General features: G+C 39.0%; 1 protein-coding gene across 5 annotated transcripts in view; it reads left to right on the top strand.

The window, feature by feature from the left end:
* The first annotated feature begins 9847 nt into the window (after nt 1-9847).
* DDC (dopa decarboxylase (aromatic L-amino acid decarboxylase)) overlaps nt 9848-23996 on the top strand; it is a 55452-nt gene continuing 41303 nt past the window's right edge. For 2 of the 5 annotated variants that reach the window (XM_010023898.1, XM_010023896.1), the window contains exons 1-3: nt 16032-16232; nt 22271-22384; nt 23042-23161. In XM_010023898.1, coding sequence (XP_010022200.1) covers nt 16032-16232; nt 22271-22384; nt 23042-23161 — 435 coding nt within the window. Of the gene's footprint in view, nt 9971-15995; nt 16233-22270; nt 22385-23041; nt 23162-23996 lie in introns of those variants that run through there. The other 3 variants (XM_010023893.1, XM_010023895.1, XM_010023897.1) reach the window with 3 other exon arrangements.

Genomic DNA, 23996 nt, shown 5'->3' with positions numbered 1-23996 from the left:
CCCCTGTTTAAGTTACAACACATTCCCCCTGCCCCTACCACTACAGGCCCTCACCAACATCCTTATAGGCCCCTTTCAGATACTGGAAGGCTGCTATGAGGTCTCCACGCAGCCTTCTCTTCTCCAGGCTGAACAGCCCCAACTTTCTCAGCCTGTCTTCATGCGGGAGGTGCTCCAGTCCTCTTATCATCCTCGTGGCCCTCCTCTGGACTTGATCCAGCAGCTCCATGTCCTTTTTATGTTGAGGACACCAGAATTGGACACAATACTCCAAGTGAGGTCTCACAAGAGCAGAGTAGAGGGGCAGGATCACCTCCTTTGACCTGCTGGTCATGCTTCTTTCGATGCAGCCCAGGATATGGTTGGCTTTCTGGGCTGTGAGCACACACAGAAGCCAGCTCATGTTCAATTTCTCATCAACCAACACCCCCAAGTCCTTCTCCACAGGACAGCTCTGAATCTCTTCTCCACCCAACCTGTAGCTGTACCATTGCCCAGAAATAGAACCCCTGAGATCAAATAAATTTTTTGGTTCATTGATTGATCCATTCACTTCAATTAACCAATTCAACTGACAAATTCGAACTAACTAATTAAGTAATAAAAACATTTGTCAAGTTTTGTAAACAATACCAGCATAAACATAGCTTTAAGGACTGTGCATAATCAAACAGAAAACATTTCACACCCCAGCTAGAGTGCAAGTACAGGCAGGACCCTGGCACAGTCCTGAGTGGCTTCACCACTGGCCACATGGCCTGAGCCAGCATTAAAAGCAGCCAACTCTAACTGGATGTACACTTTACATGTACTCCCATGTTTTCCCTTTCTTTATGTTTTTTAGCATTTTGATAATTTTTCTTCTGGCATAATCTCCTGTTTCTTGAGTATTCTTTTCCTCCAAGGAAATTTATATTTAATGTTGGCATCTGTCCCTAGAATCCTTCATTTTATCGTGTCCTAGAGTTTATGTAATTATTTAGTGACACCTTCCTTGTCATGTTTGTTGAGGATAATGATATGCTACTGTACAGCCTTTACTCAGGTGTGTATGTAAACACATGCTTGTGTATGTAAAGCTCCTGTTACAAGGTCTTTCCGGGCTCTCAGAACTCCTTTATTTTCTGGTTGCTAACATGACAGGTCTCTCATGCTTTCTCTCCTGTTTTCTGTTGCCTTGCACATGCCAGAATTCTTTTCTTGGCACTGCTGACTGGGACGACAACACATCCTCTCACGTGCCTGCCTTAGAAGCTTTTAAATGGGTCCATTATGTGCCATTATCTTCAGATACCTGGAGATCAGGTAAATAGATGTTGATTCGTGAGTACGTGTTACAGGACCACAGTTCCGAGGCCTTCCACACCAGCCAAGATAGGTGCCTTATTCTGTCAGGCTACTGAAAATAACATTTATTACGATGAAAACTTTTACATTCAAAAAAAATAAACCCCAGAACTTTACAAATATGTTTTGTGCTAATGAAAGATAAGATACACAAAAGTATAGAATATATTATTATGATTATATGCAAGTGTAAGGTTTCTCTGTAGCTGCATCAGCAGCTTAGCCAGTTACAAAGCTGTTCTCAAGAATTTCTGCCTTTGACATACAACTTTTATGTGAATCCATAGTTTGGGTTGTTCTTACCTCTACCTCCTCCTTTTCAAGGTTATTGATCCATATTTCTGTTCTACATCCTAATGAATATGTTCCTGGCTTTAGGTGATTTCCTTTCTCACACTATCCAAGAATCTGTGATACAAATATATTTTTTGACTACTTAATCTTCCTTTAAAAAACCCCTTTTTTACCATTACAATAATTTGTTACCATATTGAATGTTGTTCTGTCACCCCAGTAATTACTTAACAGCGTACTAATCCTTAAATGATTTTTAAGATTGAGAGGTGAAGTACTCATTTGCTACTACTGTGGCTTCCTCACACATTTCCTTCCAAGTTAAAAAAAAAAAAAAAAAAAAAAAATTCAGTCTTTGTTGCTACAACTTTTTGTTTTGGAGGTTACTTTGGGCAACATTTTTTATACTTTTCAAGGACAGATTTCTTATCCTTTTTAATATATATTTCTTAAAAATACATTATCTGCTTTTGGAGCAACATTTTTAGATGTAATCCCTCTTCATGAGTAGTTCTTTAAGGGCACATAAATTTAGGCAACACTTCATAGCTGGCAGGCAGAGCTAGGTATTAAAGGCGGTATAGGAAAGCCAGTGTTGTTACAAAATAAAACATTTCATTACAGATCAGTAAGTACTGTCTGTAAGCACCTTCTTTCTCACCTTTCATACTTATCCTGTTGTTGAAAATGGCTGCTAAAAACCATGGTTTAGTTACCTTTTTGATTTAGAAAATCCTACCTAACTCTGATCATTCTTTTGAAACTGTTCTGCAGGTTCTGCGGTAGACCTTTCAGCTTGTTTGTGCTGTTTTACTAGGAAAGGCATTTTCACACACCTTTGATTTCCCTTGCTTGTCCCTAGCATAACGTATTACCTCCACAGCTTCATTCTTAAAAAGAACTTGTGATGGAGGCTATTTGCTGCATGTTGTTTTAAAGTATTTCTCTTTAATGTACATTTTATACCTAAAATACAAAAATTTGTGTGAAGAAGGGCAATTGTATTCTGAAGCTTTGAATGTTACTACATCATCATTACATTACAAAGAGTACCACGTCTAATATAGCTGGCTTTGCCACCAGGTATTGATTTGGCATCTTTTTTGCAGTTCCTGCTGCTCAGCACTACTCCATGTTATAAGTGAATATGGGACTTGTTTTCAGAAGAGGTACAGTTTTTTTCTGCAGACAGAAACCTCTGATAAGGAGTGAAGATGCTTTGAAGTTACTAAGATGATGCATCAAAATCTGTTGTATACAAAGCAGCATAAAATATCCTTTTGCTCAAGAAAATTATATGTAAAGGAAACCAGAGGGAAAACAGAAAAAATGTTGGCCTAGAAGCACCATTTATTCATGTGAAAAGCAGGAGAAAGGTTACCTTTTCAACCAAATAGGAAACGGTATGAGTATAAATGGCGTATTCAATAGGTATTCAACAGGATAGAAAGAGAAATATGAAATGGGTAGTGCTAGATGATGCTGTGAGTACAGGAAGTTGTGTCCTCTGCTGTAATTTGTACGTTATTCTCTGCCTCACTGCAGAGTCTCTACGCTCCCGGTTCAATCCCAATCCCAATATTCAGCCTATTTTTCCTGGGAAAAAATAATTAAATTTAGATGCATGATGAGGATGTGAATACAGCTTCACTGTAAGAAAACCCACAGCTCCACCCATGCCTATTCCAAATGCAACAGGCAGAGGCATAGTGAATGTTTTGAATCTTAACACATGGTCTGGATCTCTTATTCCCCAGTCTTCTGCATGCTAGTTGAGGATGCTTCTGGTCACCTTGCCATCACAGTTTTACAGCTTGTCTTTCTTGGTAGCAGCAGTAGCAGCCAGCAAAGCTGTAAGCTGCAAGCTGCAGAGCTGAAGAGAAGTGTATTGTCTTGAGGATCCAGAAATACTGCTGGGTTTTTTGTGACAGCTTGCTATCCTAGGATTGGTAGAAACCAACTGTTTTTTGTAGTATCCATTTAATATGTAACATTATTTCTCATATCCAGAGGAGGGCCACAAGGATGATTAGAGGGCTGGAGCACCTCCCTTATGAAGACAGGCTGAGAAAGTTGGGGCTGTTCAGCCTGGAGAAGAGAAGGCTGCGTGGAGACCTCATAGCAGCCTTCCAGTATCTGAAGGGGGCCTACAAGGATGCTGGGGAGGGACTCTTCATTAGGGACTGTAGTGGTAGGACAAGGGGTAATGTGTTGAAACTTAAACAGGGGAAGTCTAGATTAGATATAAGGAAGAAGTTCTTTACAGTGAGGGTGGTGAGGCACTGGAATGGGTTGCCCAAGGAAGTGTGAATGCTCCATCCCTGGCGGTGTTCAAGGCCAGGTTGGACAGAGCCTTGGGTGACATGTTCTAGTGTGTGGTGTCCCTGCCCATGTCAGGGGGATTGGAACTAGATGATTTTAAGGTCCTTTCCAACCCTAATCGTTCTATGATTATATGGAATTTTTTTTCAGTGAATAGGAAGTGTCTTCCTTTGTAAAGAGGTTATGTAATTTGTCCCTTGTTTAACATCATATTGAGTTATTTCATTTATCTTAGCAATGTTGCAGGATTGGAATATACTTAACATGCATTGTACTTGCAGTTGAAGAATCTTGAGTTAAGTTTTAATTTTTATATAGTAGATTAATTACTCCAGCTATTTTTTTGAAGACTGCAGCTACATAACACATAGACTACTGACCTGAGTTGTATGAGTTTGTTACTGTGTAAGATACAGTAAATAAATCCTAATTTTGATGAAACGCTAGTATGATTTTACAAGCAGAAAATACGTATTGAGAAGCAAAATTAGCAACCAAGATAATATATTAACTGCTTGTAAACCATTCACAGGCCAGAGCAGTTTTGTTAATTTTTGCTTCAGTGGGCAGTAGGAATAGGTTTAGACTGATGTCTTGTTGAGAGAAACTGAAAATATATCAGACAATTCAGCAGAAGCTACAGCCAGGTAAGGTATTTTGCTCCATTCTGTTTTGCAATGTATGTATCATAAAGTGTGGTAGTGATGCTCCTTCCCTCATCATGCTTTCTGTCCATTCACTATTCTCTGAGCAGTGAAGAAGAGTGAAAAAAGACATTTCTTAACCACTTCCTCCTGACAGAAGTTAGTCTGGTGGTAAAGGTGGAAAAGATGGCTCTTAAGACTATGGAAATCAAGATCACTCCTAAATAAAAGAGACACTTTTTAAAGGAGTTAGCAGGAAGAAAAAAATAGAAATTTCAAAACTTCCCAAAGTTTCTGAAACTGTCTTTCAGAGAACTGTGCAGAATGACAGACTGCAGCATCTGACTTCAGCACACAGAGGTTCAAAATCTGTGCCTCTGACTAGAGACAAACTGCCAGAGTGTTGGTGAGGAGGTGCTGCCACTTAAAACCTGGGCTAGATTTAGGCCATTTGGATTCCAAATGGAGTTGGATCCAAATGTGGTAACACAGAAAAATAAGCTGTAAGAGAACAAGTCTTCCTAGCAAAATATTTTATGGAAGCTGCCCCTGAGGACTTACCCAGAATTGCACAGCATATGGTGAAGACTTGCTTCTGTACTTGAAAACAAGAACTTGAACTAAGGTCTCTGAGCACAAATGTGGTGAATGCATCAGACTATCCTTCTTATTTAACTGCCTGTCTCCTCCAGTCACATGTAAATCCTGCCTAAATGAGAGCCTGTCTCTCCTAATGATAACATGGAAGTGTGATTACCTGAGGTGTGGAAGTGAACAGTATCATAAGGAGAACAGATGGCAGGCAGTTCTGAGTGGGGATATGGTTGGCTGTGCTGTGGTGAAGCTACCTGCAGCAGCTGAAGCTGTTATCTTTTCTGGCTGGCTGTTTTGCCTCCTAGCTGGAGATAATTGCCCTTATGGTGTTGGCAGGATGGAGTGTGTGAACACTTGGTGGCTCTGTCATCCAGTGCTGCATGGACTGGCAGGTTCCTTTATGGATCTCCGCTAGAATGAGGACTGGCCACAGGCTTGTAGTACATAAAATACTTAATTATCAGCAGAGCTTATTGTTATCAACAATTTCTAGCATTTAGTGTAGTTTATTGTTGCATGAAGTTTTTATCAATTATCATACTTTTTTAAGCAAAATCTCTAGTAATTGCTGTAGTTTGCTTTATTATCTAGAGTCTTTAGTTACCCAGACTTTTAGTCACCTGGACCCTCTGCAGTTTGGGTCAAATTCTTAATAATCAGTACATGATACAATAATCAAAATCTGGATTTAGACTTTACCCAAAAGAAGGTAAGTCACTCACTCAATCTTCAGAGGAAGAAGATGACAAACAGTGGATGCATCCCAGACCACTGGTGGATCACAAGTTTTGCTGTCCAGCAGCACAACTTGCATCTGCTTAATTTCATAGGCAGTATCTCATGGTGTTACAACTTCCCTGTTCCATAATGAGTGTCACCACATCCTGGCAGCAATGCTCAGTGGGCAAACAGTCTTGTCACAATGCTGACAGGAGATCTGGCTGTTCTATAATGGGGCTCATCACATCTTTGTGACAACTGCAGTTTTGAAAAGGGGAAGAGAGAAGTTTTATGACTGCTTGTCTTAACAAATGGCTTTGGTTATGCTAATCATATTACCAGGAGTCAGGAGCAGGGCATAATGGTCACATGGCTACAAAGGAAAGCCTCACCATAGTGTAAATGCTCTTCCTAAGCAAAAATCAAACACTACACTCAAGTAGTTGAGGCATGTACATATACCACTGCCACCTCTGAGATGCAAACAATAACCCGCAGCAGAAGGTAGCAAATATTACTTTACTTACCACTTCAGCTGTGAATGTGTGTCCATGACCAGGGAGAACTGCGGATGTGGACGATTCAGTTCTGACTCAGTTCTCCAGAGCCCTAGGTCTGTGATGTGTAAAGTAATTTCTCTTTCTTGGAGACAGTCCATGTACTCAGTAACTTTTATGATAATTGGCATTTGTCTTTTCTAGAAAGGTACTTATGTTAGCACAGGACTGAAGGAGAGTCAGAGACACCTTTGCAACAAAGCTGTCAGGGAGGAAGGGCAAGAAACATTAGTATGATCCCTTATACCTGTTGTAATCTCAGAAAACTGAGCACCAACTTGCTCTCTGTGAGGAGACTCCAATGTTGTTCTCATCCCATAAAGAATGGCTTGAGGCTTATACTGGCGGCAAATGCTCTTCCAAGTTACTGCGAGCAGTGCATGGTAAGTGCATGGTCCTGATGGCAATGCATTAATCACAGCCAATGACAAAATGTTTTCTGGACCAAGTCTTACATGATCTTTGATATCTTTGTAAACAGTGGTCAAAACAAATCACTTCTATGAGAACAAGCACTGCATTATCTTCCCTCTGTATCTCAAGCCATCTTGTTCCTCTTGCCACACCTTGGTCTGTCTTTTCACCTACATAGTGGACATATTATTCTGTTCGTAAACTAGCTGCTACGATTTACTTTTCTGATGAGTTCTTAATAGCACATTTAAGACCTGATAGCAGTTCATCTATCAGCCACTGCTTCTGTGAGGCTCAAATAGTCAATGCTTGAGAAAATTCTTCCTGTGAGCAGTATATGGCTGGATGTGTGCCCCGGCAGTGCCTACACCGCTAGGTAAGCACATCTTCTCAAGCTCACAGCAGAAGCTATTCCTATCTCTGTATTGGAAGAGCCTGCCTACTGTGATTGCAGCCTGCTCTCGCTGTCTCTGTGACTCTTCACAGCCTGTCAGTTTTTCTATTGACACTTTTCCAGTTCATCACAACCTCTCTCTTTTCTGTAGGCTTGCTTCTGTAAGAGTGAAGTGCTTAGACTGCCTCAAACCAGCAAGTGGTACATTAACTCCTCCGAAATTGTGTGTTTGAGTCTGTGTCCATGTTCGCTCCGTTAGCAGTTCCTTTTTATCGTTCTTTGGTTTACCTTCACATGTTCACACAGACAGCAATACGGAACTGAAGAGAGAAAACAAGTCACACATAAAATATTCATGGAAGACAAGATAGATACTTTCCCAGTTTGTCATCTCTGTCTGAGATTCATCTCCTGGCTAATCCGTTGCAAAGTCTACTTATGTTCTGCAGGAGACTTAGGTTTTATCCTCATACGATGCAAGTAATCTGTCTATTTGTGTCTCAAGGCTTTATTTAATTCTTACTCTCTTCCAAAGGAAATGCATACTCTGTTTTATCTAGAAAATTGTTATTTGCACATTTCTGCTAAAATAGTCTTTTCTGTCTTGTCTCATTTTATGGCTCATGCAGATTTGGACCTTGTTCATGGAAGATACAATGACTTTCCATTCCAGTACGTCTGAGTGATTGTTAAATTTTTTCCCTTTCCTTTTCCTTTTCACAGACAATTTTCTTTGCCATTACTGGTATTATTACATTCATGGAAAAGTATATTGGGGAAAAAAAAGACATAGACAGGTTCTACTTCCGTTCTTTTCCTGAATGAGCAACAGCAAGGGAAGTGGGGAAAAAAAGGCCTGCAGTCTCCAAGTAGCATCCTCAAACTATGGATAAGGAGTAAATCAAATACTAAGCAAGAAACACACACCACCAGGTAGTTTTTACTTAGGCTTAGCCAACAGTGACTGTTCTGTTCTGGGAACCTGCCATTTAATTTCTAATCTGCATTGTATAATGATGGAAGAGGTGAAAACTCTTGGAAGGTGGGTACGAACTGTTTAACTCCCACTGCTTTGATCTGTGTCTATGGGAATACAAAATGACTTATAATACATTGTCTGCATCATTCTCTGGTGCTATGCTGGAGCCTCCTGTTCAAACATGTTATCTTTCCCACCTTGTTTGCAAACCAAATAGTTCGGCAATTGTAATAAATTGGTACCATTTCTGCCTGGGCACAGCATAGTTATATATCATCATCAGGGTGACATACCTCCATGGGCAAAACCACATTGAAGCCTTCTCACATTAAACATGAATAATGTGATCTGTTGGTTGCTCACCAACAAGCCGTGGCCTTTAATCTTTTTAGGATCATCTCTAATTTCTCACACACTGGTATCTTGAATTTTGAAACAGTTTGGCAGTGAAGGGGAGATCTATATTCACTGTGTTTCAGCAGTAAGAGAAGTTCTTCTCTATGAAAGAGTCAGCACAGTGAATGGCCTGGAACAAATCTGCAGGGCCACCGCAGGTCTGACTTAGCCAGCAGCTGTAAGGGAAAACTTAATGATCTTGCTTTTGTCCACCACAGAAAAATTCTGTAAAGTAAAGATTTGTGTATTGCCAATATTGATGAAGAGAATTATGAAAAGTAGTATGAGCCAGAAGTATTATTAGAATTACAGGGAGACACGGGATATGCTTTTAGAAGAGCATTTAATTCCCTTTTTCCACCTTGCCTCTCACGCTTATTCCCCCTTTTTTCCTGAGAAATAAAAAAAAAAAAAAAATGTGATTTTAATAGAAAATGCAATTATTGCCTGGTCTTTTCCCTCCTTCACAAAAAGGCTGGCTGTAGTACTGCAGTGTACTAAGGACTGCTCTGGGAGCAGTGGCTGTCCCAGATCTCCTTCCACACTACCTGCCTATAAGCTGCTCAGGAAGATGAAATGCTGGTAGCATTTTTAAAACAAACAAATAAAATAATTAAAAAAACCCCAAATAAAATAAATTAAAACAAACTAAATAAAAATGACAGGCGGTTACCAGGATACAAATAAGAAAGAGAACTCCACATAAAACTTTTAGAATAGGGAAACAAATCTTGAACATTTACTATTGCTTTTAAGTATATGTATGATGAGAGAGAGAAACTGGAAAAAGTTAGATACAGCATGTCCCATATGTATACCTGTTCAGATCTTGCAGACACTTGAGTGGTATTTCAACCATCTCTGTGTTTCTTTCCTGAAAATAATGTTTCACAGAAGTGGTTCAAAGCACTTGCTTTTAGAGCAACAGCCAGAGCAGAAATGTCCCGGAGTGTGTAATACAGACCAGGAGCATGTGATCAGATGCTCACTGTCAGACTCATTAATAGAGTTAGTGGAAGGAAACACACACCTCTTCACACTTAATGTAGGCAATGGCTGTTTTGCAGGTCTGTCTGCCTTTCAGGTAGCTTTTTTTGTTCAGTATATTTTGGAGGAAGTGTGGGAGGAGGGAGAGATGCTGCTGCTGCATGTTCAATGCAAAGTGCTTGTCTGTGATAGGCTGAGGGGACGTGGATACTCTGCCTATATATGCTGGCAACTGCATCCTCTGCGCTCTATAGCTGCCACAGAGGAGCAAGGAAAGACAGTGAGAAAGACAGAAGAGAAGAAAAAACCTTACCAACTCGCTGTAAGTAGCATACTTTGACCTTAAAGCTTTGTAGTTTTTGAATTCAAGTGGGTGCATTTGGATTAATGCAACAATTGGTTACTTAGAGTGGGAGCTTGGCTAATAAACAGACAGCCTGTGTTGCTTTAGGGATAATCTGAGGTACTCAGAAAGCATTTCTTTTTAACCTAAGTTTGCACAATGTAGTGTGCACCTGTCATTTTGTGTTTGCTTGTTTTTATGTATGATGTATGTCAGCTATAACTATTTATGTACATTTATGCAGAATCCTATATATCCAAAAGTTTATATCTTGACTTTCCAAGTGTAACAGTTCTGAATAACCAAGCAGACCCTGAGAAATTCTCTGCCAAATATTCTGAATAATAAGTTTTTCAAGATAAATTCAGTGCAGGACTTTTTAGGGTGAGATTTTCCTCAGAAATAACCCTTTCCCATCACTATAATAAGACCTCAGAAGGGAAAATTACTAAGTTTGCAGACTCTGTGCCAGTGATAGCAATTAATAAAACCAGCAACTTCTAAATGGAAAACAAAATTTTTAAATGAAATGTAGGGCCTGTAACATGCATACCTAATTCATAGAATCATAAATGGTTAGGGTTGGAAAGGACCTTAAGATCATATAGTTCCAGTTCTTGGCTTGTGCAAAGGTAGAAGTACAGAGTACAGAGTACAGATCCTTTTTACTCATGCTGAAATAAAATTCATCCTATAGTCTTTACTCAGGCGATACTATCGCCAACAGTAAAGTTTAGTTTAACAGTAGCAACAGCTGCAAAAACCTTCAATAGCAGAAAGGTTCAATAGCAGGAAGTCCTCATGGCTTCAGTGGTGTCACTGTAGCACCACAAGCCTCTAAATTACATTATATTCTGCAACAATCAGTTGGCATTATAGAAAGTGCACTTGTCTCATTTATTGGAAAGATGTATAGTTATTACTTTTTTGAGCCAATGCAGCTCTCAGTTTAAGGTGCTATTAATGGCTTTGTGCATTTTTCCTTCTGCATTTAATAATAGGAGCTGCTAAAAGATTTTATTATGTTAGCTGTTTTTTATTTTACTTTGATGAACTGGAGAACAGGCACTCATAAAATTATAATACGTCAAATACACTTATCTCCACAGTTGTTCTTTTTCCTTTTGTTCGTCCTCATAACAAATTTCCTTGTAGCATTTAGATATCTTTTACATTTATATTTATTTAATACAAATAACAAATTCTAAAATTATAGAAAATACTTTTTAACAAAAATAATAAGCTGAACATTACCTGCATAATGTTACACCTATAAATGTATTTGATACTTAAATGTGCTTAAACTGTTTATTTGTATGGTTCAGTTCTGAATAAGGCAGAAAATGGTTTGCAAATGAATATTATACCGGATTTACAATCTAAAGACTTAACAACAGTTTTTAGTAACTTCATTAAAATAAAACGTTGCCATGTTCTAATTTCAGTGCTTTAAGGTAGGAGCAGTTTAAACAAAGCATCAGAGGACATGTTATCTGTGACAAAAATCCAGCAAAATTAAAGAGCAAAGGGACCTCAAAGATCGTCTAGTTCCCCACCACCACCATCAGCAGGGACAGCTTCCACTAGACCAGTTTGCTTCAAGCCTCGTCCAACCTGGTCCTGAACACTGCCAAGGATGGGGCAGTCACAGCTTCTGTGGGCAACCTGTGCCAGGGCCTCAGCACCCTCATCATGAAGAATTTCTTGCTACTATCTCATAAAAATCTACATGATTTCAGTTTAAGGCTATTCTCCATTGTTCTGTCACTACATGCCCTTGTAAAAAGTCCCTCTCCAGCACTCTTGTAGGATCCTTTTAAGTACTGGAATACTTGGGTTGGTATTCTTGGTAAAAGTGATTTTTATCAATCAGAGTGAGGCTGTCAGTGAATTTACAGTCTGTGCTTACAAACTGACAGAGGTTGAAAATTAGGGTGGGTGCCAGCTGAGAAGCTGTCCTCTCCCCAGCTGGTGTTCAGCTGGCAGATGTTGAATATGCTGAAATTCATACAGGAATTGTGGGATCCCTGAGAGCATGGAGTCTTTGTCAGTCTTTATGGGCCTTCAAGAAAGCAGACCACTATTAAATACTTTAGAGAAAGTCTCAGCTTTGCTGAAGTTTCCATTTAGTTATGGAAACTCAGCCTGCATTATTTTTCAGTTTAAATTGCTTCAACTTAAGTGAATATTTCAAGTACACACAGATTGTAACACTCAGCCCTTCAGGAAATATGATGCTCTCAAACCGTTTTCATTTTAGACCCTAGACGCTGAGTTATCTGAGGTATTTTGCTTCTTAGAAAATCACATTCTATATTTTTAAAATATACCAGCATAGAGGGAAGGTCTCTCTCTATTCATTGTATTGTTGCATTGTACATTCATGTGAGAGGTAGAAGAGAGAAATATTATGTACTGTTTAGAGAGGTGATGTAATTTGAATTTTTAGAGTACTAACTGGTAATCATTATATTTGTCAGATATTCAGTCTGTTGGATGTGGCTTCCCTGGCAAGTAATACTTTCAATCAGATGAAGTGAGATCTATAATGAAGAGCTGAGGAATAAAAATAGGGATGAGAGTGTCTTGTCACTCACAGAAGAATGGATATAAAACAGGAGGTGAAAAGGAAAAGTTGAATGACCACTGTGTTCCTGTGTCTGCCTTCACAGTTCCCAGTGAGATATGTGTGTTGCAGTAAGTAAGGAATTTTCAGTCAAGGACTTTTAGGAAAGATAATGCCTAGGTACATAAAAATAGGTAGGCAGGTAGGTAGGTAGGTAGATAGATAAATAGATAGATAGACAGACAGACAGATGTTTAGCTAGATCTCAATTTCTCTTTATTGTCTTCAGGAGAAAGAAGAATGAAATACTTCATCTCAGAGTGAAGCAGATTGATGTATTTCACTGGATCAAACTGAAGTGAAAATTCATTAGAGGTTAACTAGATACCAGTTTATATCAATTTACAACACTGCAGTGACTATGGCAGATTTGTGATGGGTGGTTCATCCTCCCATTCTTTATGTTTAAGCTTCCTAATTCAATTACTTCTCCCATGCAAAACAGTGGGTTTCCCCTGTAATTTAATTCTTCATCCTGAATTTTGAGGATACTATTGAAGCAGTGATTTATGGCAGAAGTAGTGCAGCCAAAACAATGTTAGGATGAGCTAGGGGACTTCCATTTCTTAGGAAGACCTATAGTCAGCACATAACAAATAAGATCTCAGTGATTATCTAAAATGTGTATTTTGTCAAATTGAGTTGACAGTTTTCAATACCATGGTCATAGGCTGAATCCACAGAATGTGTATCTGATGTTTAGATCTAAATTTTGTTTGCTTATCCTGATATCCAAAAAGAACTTCGTCCAACTGCTAATAATAAAAATGACAAAAAATTATATCAGCATACTATATAGGAACAGGATAATGCAGGTATTACTTGGAATAGAAAGGATTTCAGATCCAAAAAGATCTCAGTGGTAGAAAAATGGCCGCAATCTATATAATGTAGTATCTATGTTGTAGTGATATGATAAAGTAAATTTATTTTTGTCTGTGTGTTTGTGAGCTTACACATGATGCTATTTATGCCATTTGATTTATATTTCAGGAAAAAGACCAAGCGATCCACAGGAGCTTGTGTCCTATGTTTGATTGATAAAAAGTAAAGCTAAACAGTAGTATAGGGATGCTCTTGACATCATACTTACAGTTCATTGGATACACAGATACTGAATAAGATATTCAGCTGAACTGGTCCATGTGTAAAAGTCTGTAGGAATAACTGTAACTCAGTGGTGAGCAACAGTAGTGCTAGAAACACCAAATTAGTAGGAGTTCTGAGTCAGTTCTGTCTCAGGCAACTCCCACTAATTTGGCAGTCATGGGTTAAATTCTTATTTTCACAGCTTTCATCTCTGAAACCAGAGGAAAAAATAACAGATTACCACATCCAAGTTCTTCAGAGCATGCTATAGCAATGAACTGATGAATGAAGTAGCATAAAAGAAATAATGACAGCATAAGTTAAGGGTTAAGTTAGAGATATTTTGAAAAAGAAATGAAACAGTATGATACTTAGACTTATTCTGGCAAAATCTTAAGTAAAGAGTGGAGCCTTGGGCTGTGATTAGCTTGCTGTCACAGCAGCTAATCACAGCATATTGGTCACTGCAGTTCATGCTGACTTATTTAGAAAGTTTATTACAATTTTGAACTGCCATCAAAAATATATTAAATGAAAATGCACATAAGATATGGGGGGTGTTGAAGAAATGGAATAATCCTGACTGTAACCCTGATTGTAAAGGAGAAGAAAAAAAATTGCTTGCTTAAACACAGGCTTTGAAAGGGGAGATGACAGACAAAACTGCCCACCAGAATCCTCTGAGGATGGTAATGACTACTGATTATGTGTTTTCAGCAACTTAGTAGCAAGATCTGAGAAAGATCCTAATTCCCCTTTGAGAAATTCATAGAGCGAGCCAATTAACACTGACATGATAGTTAAAGAGAGTAATATAACTCTAACAAAATAGCAAAAATAACAGCTATTCTCGGTGGGGGGTGTGGGGTGGGGTGGGGAGTGGGGGGTGGAGGCTAGAAATCCCTACTGTTCGGATCCTTGCTTTCCCAACTGGTTCATGACCTACAAGCAGCACCCTGCCTTTTTAAATAGCAGCAGCAGCTGCTCCACACAAATCCCAGGTCCTCTATTTGTAGCAGCAGATGTGCCTCTAGATTGGTGTTTATCAATGATGTCTTTCTTTTGTAATGTAACAGTACTAATTCAAATATAATAAAGACCCCAGAAGGGTCTCTCTTTTCTCAAAATGATGACCGTGGTTATAAATCCTTAGCACAAGTAACTGATATATAAGAAATTGTCTCTTAATTACCTAATATTCACCTTGTATTTAATATAATTATTTCCTTACAAAGTGAAGATCTGAAGGTATGTGAACTAGGTAGTAACTGTTTACACTAGCAGCGAATATCCTTACTTTACTTGCCAATTTTCTTACTAGATCACCAGGAACATTATCACTCACTCTGAGTTTATAAAGACTCTTGGACTTTTTTCAGGCACTGTTGTCTCAACCTTGTATTTACTGAGCACTCAAAATGCACAGCCACATACAGTAAAAAAGTTGGGCATGCCAGGATGGCAGGAGCAGGCACTGTAGCAACATGAATTATGTTTACACGGTACTTTGCAGGCAAACTTCAGCTCATCTGAGCTGAGCCATATATCACCTTGGGTGTGCTTACACAGTCTCTGCCTAGCTTAAAGCACCCTGCCCAACATCTTGTAAATAGGGACAGCCCCAGAGAGCTTTCTCATATCCTACAAAATACAGCACAGATCAAGTCTAAGTGAATTCTAGTAGAAACCTTCATATGAAGTAAGGTTTTGTAAATGACACAGTATGTGCATTTACAGTGAAAGAGTGAAGAAGCTAAATCTTGAGGCAAGACAGGAGGTAAGAAGAAGATAAAATAGCAGGGCAGCAAAATGGATCACTGTGATAACTGTGATTATTATAGCTCGTTATTATAGATTATTTTAGGGACAAACAGCATGCTGTTTTCTTAAACCTCTTCTTAATGTGCCACATAACAGTGCCACATCCTTGTGTCAACCAACAGCAGTAAGAATTAAGTCTGTGATTTCTGAATCTTCACTGATGTGCCTTTACTGCTTTCCTGTGCTAAAGATACAGCCTGTCTGTATTAAGATAATCTACATTGTGACTTAGGCATCAAAGATTTAACAGTGTGATTTACTTCTATACAATGTTCAGCTAATATTGGAGTGGAGCAGAATGTAATACTGTATGGATATTGGCCTAACATGCAGAAATGAGAGCATATGGTCTTTTCAGAAAGGCCATATGAGTCATGCTATAAATCTGAGTAACAGGTTTAAAGCTAGTAAAATTTTCTTTCAAAAGTGAATTTTTCCTTTTCTTTTTATTTATTTTTTTTTTTTTAGGGTTTTTCTGATAAGAAGTCCTAAACTCTGATACCCATGGATGCTGCAGAGTTCCGCAAGAGAGGGAAGGAGATGGTGGACTATATTGCAGATTACCTGGAGAAGATAGATGAAAGACAAGTCTTCCCAGATGTGGAACCAGGATATCTAAGGCCCCTCATTGCGGACTGTGCGCCCCAGAATCCTGAGACCTTTGAGGATGTCTTTAAAGACATTGAGAAGATCATTATGCCAGGGGTAAGAAAAATGGATCTGTAGTGTAATGTTCGATACTGCATGTAGGTTTTCAAAGCCTTTAAGGAAAGTGTGAATTGAAGGCTGTGCAGCTAGACCTTACGAACTTAAGTATCTACACTGATTAGCTTTAGAAGGCAGGATTCTGCTTTGTATCCCTAGTTAAATATGACCTAACACTTTACACAACAAATGTTTTCTGTTCTTGCTAAAAATAATCAAATCATTATTTTGCTTCATGCAAGGATTGCTTTTGGAAATAATCCCCTTTCATCCCCTTGAACTAGTTAAGGCAAAGCTTCATAACTTTCATGTGATATTTTTGCTACTTGCAAAGTACAATAAATATTTTATAAAATGCTTTTTTTATTAGTCTGCTGTGCCTAAAGTGTTCCTTCAAGCTGATCTTTAAATGTTAAAATTCTCTTAGGAGTTTCCCTTTTATTACAGCGCTGACTAGAAAGGATTCTTCTCGATACTTGTTCTGTTGACTTACTCTCCTAAATGTCAACTTTTAGTAGCTTTTAAGGCAGATGGCCACTACCTAAATATTAGTCCTTGGATAGATCAGTGTTGGACAGACAATGCAGAACAAAGTATCTAGCATTTGTCCAGTTTTGAATCTTTCTTGGTTTTCCACTCCTGGTATACCTTCTTTATTTTAAATATATCCTTGTCTTTTAGGGCCTCTAAGTAGCTTCAAGAGGACAGGATTATTAGTAAACGTTAAAGAGGAATCCCTCTTTTGGATCTCTGCAATAACCATTTTGCATTGCTTCTCTGGATACAGTTAGGTGATGTGGTTGCAATGTGACTCGACCCACTGCTTTGCAAATGTGTTTAGTCAGTGTTCTATAATACCAATTCCTTTTCATTGACCAATGTAAATATTTGATACTCAATATGACTTTATCTTGTTTCCCTTGGAGCCAATGCTGCTGTCCTTTCACAGGTAAAAGCTCCACTGAAATCAATGAAAATCTTTCCACTTTTCTCAAAGATTTTTGGATGAAGTCTTAAATCTGACAGAGTTAATTAGACAAGAGAATTATGTCCAACACATGCAAATACTTCCATTGCTGCTCATAGATACGATTGCCTTTTCTTTTTCGTTGGATGAAAACACTAAACGATTATTTTGTCTGTGGAGTAGAACAGAAAAAACTTTGCTTTAAACACATAAGAACATTAAATAAAATAATATCAAATTAAAAAAGAAGATATGAGTCATATGAGAATAGAAAGTGAGACATCAAATTCCAATTACATCATCAGCGTGTCATGTGTCGTCTTAATTAAATTATCTTTTTCTTGATATTTACATGCCCTGCAAGTAAATTTACTTTTACAAGGTAATACATGCTGAAGAAGAAATGTTCTTTACAAAACTTTTCTCTGGTGTGAAATGTTAGTGTTTTTGACATGAAGAGCACAAGTACATAATTACAAAAATACGTAAACCCCTGTTCTTATAGTAACTCTGATTCTGCCTATGTTGTTTATACTCAATACCGAAGACTGACATGAGCTTGGAATCATAAAGTCATAGTAGAGTAGAGGTTGGATGGCACCTCTAGAGATCATTTATTCCACCCCCCTTGCTTAAAGCAGGGTCAGTTAGAGCAGGTTGCTTGGGACCATGTCCAATTGGGCATTACATATTTCCAAGGATGAAGTCTTCACAATGGCTCTCTTGGGTCTTAAAATCCAAATCCCTCAACACTCAGGTTGCTTGGGTGCTTCACTACACACAGCTGTGCTCCCAGCCCATCTGCAACCAGGGCACTGAACCTTTTCTGTAGTTGCAGACCTGCAGGTGGAGCAGAAGCCTTCCTCCTAGTGTCAGTAGTTGCAAGTTTCTGCTCTTCACCAAGGCGGGACTCCATTCCCCAATGCAGTAAGTAGAGACTCTGACTGCTCCTCCTTTGGTATGTTCTGGGGTTCAGGCTCTTGTATCTGAGATACCTTGAGCAATGTCTTGGGAAGATCCACTCAATCTCTCTTTTGTCATTTCTGATACTGCACAATCAGCAGTATAAGGCTTCATTACGTTGGATAAACCAGACCCTCCACTAGTGCATACCTCCTGCAGGCTAAGAGACCATCTTGCACTGCCCCAACCTTGGCAAGAGGCCTCATCATCCCTGCAATGCCAGGCCTGTAGAGCTGCATACTCCCTCAGGAATTTAGTCTGGGTTGAGACCCATGATGTGCCAGGGGTAGCTGTTCAGTTGCTGCTGGGGACTGTGCCTTATGGAGCGTCACAACCACTGCAGGGCTCACATACACTAGTCTTAGTAGTGTTTCTGGACCTCTTCTCTGCATAGTGCTGCGCAAGCTGCTTCTTCTGTTGGCTGTGTTCACAGAAACTGAAGTGTGAAAATGATAGTGCTGTACAAACACATGGTGGCAGGGAGCATAGGAAGAATTTAACATAAGACTTACTCACATTTGGTTTAGAGACTTCTAAAATTGTTTGTAATTTGTTTTAGGGACTTTTGAAATTGGCTATAGGGACAACCTACCCCCATTGTATTTTCCCTTAATCTTCTTCCCATCTTTTTCCTGACAAGACTAACATTTTTTAAGTACATCTAGTGTTTTTCAGCTATAGTGATTTTCTAGTGTTTCGCCAGGGAATGTCTTATTTCCGTTTTACAAATGAGCAACTGAGCTTCTTCAAACAGAATAAATAACACAACAGAGGTCATAGAACCTTGTTTTGCTATATGCTATCAGTGGCCCATAAATGATTCTTGTTTCCTTCATGCTGATATCTTTACTGTGTTACTTGTGTTCAGGTATTTACCACATTAGATGATTGAAAACATGAATGTGGTGTTCCTTCAGAGGAGCAAGGATCAATTAATTGTGTAAAGCAATGATGCAGTACCCACTGCTGTTTTTACCATATAGGAGAACAAGTATTCATGTGCGGTAAAACTTCTCTATGGAGAGTTCTTGTGAAATTGGATGTAGGCCTTCAAAGGGCAGTCCACTAAATGGTAATGACCATAATGGTGCCAAGTTCCTAATATGAACACAGGGACTGAGGGAACAACTGCTGAACTCTGATCTCCACATCAGGAAGCCAAGGTGGAAAGGATTTACATACAAAAATATCAGTGGGAGTCACCTTTCTCTCTCAGGCTTGCTTTGTTCTCATGAGATATATGTCCTTTTTTAGAGTCAAAAATTATCAAGTTTAGTTGTAACTGCAAGTAGCAGTTACGAAGATGCTAATTTTCCTCACATTGGATCCATTAATCTATGAACTCTCAGATAAAGTACCCAATTCTTAGTGTGTGGTAAAGGAAGACTTTTGCTTAGACTAAGCAAGCCACAGAAAGAAAGACATCCTTGGACAAAATCTAGGCAGTGAAAAGTCTCTGAGAGGCATTAGAGTGGTAATTACTGAAATCAAGACACTTGTGTATCACTGTTTATCAGCAGAGGGCTGAAAAAACAAGCATCAATTATATCACACTCTTTGCAATATTTGACTAAGTGTGTCTGTTCCAACATGGCAAACGAAATGAATTATACAGCTGCTTCAAGAGAAGGGGGAAGGGGAGGCAGGAGGAAGAACTGCAGCTGCACTTGCCCTCGGGCTTTTGGCTTTTTTGCTCTGTGTGAGTGGTGCAACTGAAATCTGCTGTGTTTCATCAAACAAATGGCTCCCAGCAAGTAGGCAGTTTAACTTGATTAACCCAAGATGAATGTCACAAGTCTTACAGATCACAAAGGATTAGAGCTGGGGAGATGAACAGTGGCAGCCCTGGCTCTTTGTGGACGTCAGTGAAAGTCTGTGCATGTGGGTCCTATCAGGGACCACTGTTTATTGGGTATTTTTAAATCTGTTGTTTTCCTGTGAAAAGCCAAGTCCCATCCCATTTTTTATTCTGATTTGTGAAGGTAGGTGTTTGCCACAAGTGCTCTAAAACTTTGTTACAGCAAAGAGAGAGATCCTGACCAGGTAAGAGATACAGCTAAAAATGTTCACAGTGGCTTGTCTTTGGATACCTGATTTGAGAAGGTTTGGATCCAGTGACCAGTTGTGGTTTAATCCCAGCTGACAACTCAGTTTGCTAACTCCCACCCCTCCCTCCTCCATGGCATGGGTAGGAGAACTGGAAAAAAGGTATAACCTGTGGGTTGATATAGAAACAGTCTAATAATTGTAATGAAGTAAAATATAATAATACTGGTAATAATAATAGTCATCATAATTATAATGAAAAGGAAGATAACAAAAAGAAAGAATAAAACTCAAGAAAAACAAGTGATGCACAATACGGTTGATCACCACCGATGCAGCAATCCGCCACTCGCAGGTCCCAGTTTCTATACTGCGCATGATGTGCTGTGGTATGGAATACCCCCTTTGGCTAGTTTGGGTCAGGTGTCCTGTCTCTGCTTCCTCCTGGCTTCTTGTGCCCCTCCTCACTGGCAGAGCATGAGAGACTGAAAAGTCCTTGATCAGGGTAAGCACTTCTGAGCAACAACTGAAACATCAGTGTGTTATCAGCTTTGTTCTCAGACTAAAGCCAAAGCACAGCACTGCACCAGCTACTAGGAAGAAAATTAACTCTATCCCAGCTGAAACCAGGACGCCAGAAAAACAGGAATCTTGAACATACACCTGTAGGACTAGTTTAGACTGTGGAAAATTGTAGTGGATTGGGGCTGTTTTCATATGAAAGAGATAGGGGCATCTGAAATGTTATATATGGTATACTACAGCAGAGAAAGTGATATCTGATTCATTGTATATACAAGAGTTAAGGCAGTTTCCCTTAGCATGGAGCATGCCCCTTAAAGAAGAGCTGTTTGTTGGTATGAAGAAGGCTAGGCGAGGAAATAAATGGATATTTGCAGTATGTAGAGTTAGCTCTAGAACTAGAAACCTTATCACAGACTGAGAGAAAGAGGAGTGTGAAAGGTAAGATTGATCAGAGGTGGGAATGCAGAACAAAACAGGAAGGAAAGCCGGAGCTCAGGCAAGAGATAATGTATGTTCTTATCCTACTCGATTTAGAACTCCAGTATTAAAAAGAAAAGAACACAAAATGGCATAAGAAAAGGCTTAGCTTCAATAACTCGGCAGCCTCTGGATTTCCAAACAAAGAAAGATCTTACACACGTTCTGCTGAATTCTTGCTTATAGTCCATCTAATCCTCTAGAAGCATTTTTTTCTAAAATTTGCCTTTTATCTTGAATGTGAAAGCTGGTTTTGCCAGACATATCACATCACATTACATTATTTTCACTGCACATTGCAGTGTGGCAGTACATTTCCCATTTTCAAATTTTATTAGATTGGAGATGTGGAGCACTATCAAGTATCTCATAGATCCTTAAAATTGCATAGATCTTGCATATGATAATTCTAAATATTGCTGCTATTTGTGCTGTTATTGTGCTCTCATATTAGAACATATAAAGAGGAATTGTATATAAATCACAACTTGTTACAAAGAGATAATAGTTTAATTTTCTACAGAAGATACTGAATACTGGAACAGATTGTTTCATTCTGTGGTAAGGAGCTGTCTGGCCAGATTCAGTACCTGAATTTTACCAAGTAACTCCAGAGTTATTTGGAGAAGAGAGTGGGCAAGAAGGTTCTGTGGACCTCTGCTGCCCTGAACTTGCTAAGTCAGTTGCATGTCATCGAGATGAAAGAAAAAAGTATCAGTGAGTCCCTGAAAGCAGAGGCTCAAGAACAGTGCCCTGCACAGAAAGTCATGGTGTCACTGCTCATGCAAGTCTTGTCTTCTAGGCAGACAAACAGAGAACTCTGGTTTTGGAACTGCTGGGAGGTGGGACAAGAACTAATTTTTTCTGATTTGAGTAAAGATAGATACAAAATAAAGAAAAAACAAAGAAAGCTATTCTAAAAAATGTAACACTAAAAAGCGTTAGAGTCAGGTACTCAAGAACTGTTGACTGGCCCCAACCTCTAATATTTTCTGATTTTGTGACAATTTGTTTCTGCTTCCTGCATTAGCTAAAAATGACTACTTTTCCCTTAATACAGGTGACTCACTGGCACAGCCCGTACTTTTTTGCCTACTTCCCTGCAGCCTCTTCCTTCCCAGCTCTTCTTGCAGATATGTTGTGTGGTGGAATAGGATGTGTGGGCTTCTCTTGGGTAAGTTTACTGGGGTATGTACTGCTATGTGGTAATAGTGTGTCACCTTGCCAAGATTTGAGGCATTTCAGTATCATTCTTCAATGAAAGTATTGATTAATAGCAGTGAAGTCACAGGACTATTTTTATAGGTGAATTCCTTGGCTAATCAAGTATTTTCACATAGCCTATATGACTCAAGGAATAAAAGGCTATTTCCTCATAGAAGTTTTGCTCTTGAAAGATCACCAGCATTTAGGATCAGTGGTAGCAGTGCAAACTTACTGGTAATTCATTGAGTGGTATGGCTGTTGCCTATCACCCGGTGTTGTCACTCATCAGCTGGATTAGTAGAAAATCGTATTAAAAAAACCCTACATTCATATAAGATAGGCTCTTCTCAAGAGGTTGTTACTTGATGTCAAAAAAAGCCCAAACCCAAGATGCAATTTCTAGCTTTGACATTTGATAGTCACGATTCTATATGAGGCCCAGTTTGACATTTTTTTTAGTAAGTGTTAGAAAAAACATACACAGAATGGTCTTCAGATCTCTAATGTGGCTGGTGAAGTTAGTCAGTCTTCCTAAAAGACAGAAAGAGTTATTCTTACTCTGGCAGGTCCTATTTCTCTTCATGATCTAGCGAGGTTATTTCCTCTGTTCTATTTTTCAACCCAGGCTGCAAGTCCAGCTTGCACAGAGCTGGAGACTGTCATGCTGGATTGGCTAGGGAAGATGATTAATTTGCCTGAAGAGTTTTTAGCAGGGAAGGATGGTCACGGTGGAGGAGTCATTCAGGTAAGAGGGGATTTGAAGAAAGAAATTGGGCTGAGTTTGTGGACTCTTTGATTTTGTAAACCCATCACACCAAAATGCTGCTAAAGGAATATTAAAGTGAAATGAAGAGCTGCTTAAAATTTCAACTTAAATGATTCTATCAGTAGATAACACGATTTTCAGATTACACTGCAGTATCCAAAATAGAACAATCCCCCCCGACTTTGATGTTAACTGCTTAATGAAAGCCTGAATTAACAATTAATACAATGTCTGAACAGAGTATCTGTTAGATAATGAATATATCATCAATGGGCAAACTTGCATGCATAATAAAGCTATGTTGTTTGACAGCCATGGTTCACTAGCACATTGTCTTTCTGCAAATGCAGGCTGTGGTCACAGCTATTAATCTAACTAAAATAGATCTCTACTATGAAAAAGACTGAATTTTAAATAGTTGTTCTGTGCTCCTTTGATAATCTCTGGAGTCTGGTCATTGGAAGCCAGGCAGGGCACAATCCATTTTATCTTAAGATAGGCTTCAAAAATACATCTGAATTACACGCTAGAAGTGGGGGCTTCTTTCTTTGATCTCAGCTGCAAATGCCTATAGCATATTCCAATTAGTTCTTCCCAACATCTTCCCAGGGAAGTATGAATTTAACTCAAGTGCTGTGTTTCTCCTAGGCAGAGCTGCAATATTTCCAGCATAGCTCTTTACTCATCTGCTTGCTCTCTTAGGATCTTTATTATTACGATGACTGGGGAGGGGGTTTTGTTCAAGAAATCAAGCTTTTGTCATGCATCTCAGCAGTATTTATTTTGTACCAGTGAAAGCAAGCAATTATGCCTG

This window comes from Nestor notabilis, unplaced genomic scaffold (genome assembly GCF_000696875.1).
Source record: "Nestor notabilis isolate BGI_N333 unplaced genomic scaffold, ASM69687v1 scaffold1771, whole genome shotgun sequence".
Taxonomy (NCBI): Eukaryota; Metazoa; Chordata; class Aves; order Psittaciformes; family Psittacidae; genus Nestor; species Nestor notabilis.
The sequence above is the reverse complement of the archived record's forward strand: the minus strand, read 5'-3'. Positions and strand labels throughout refer to the sequence as shown.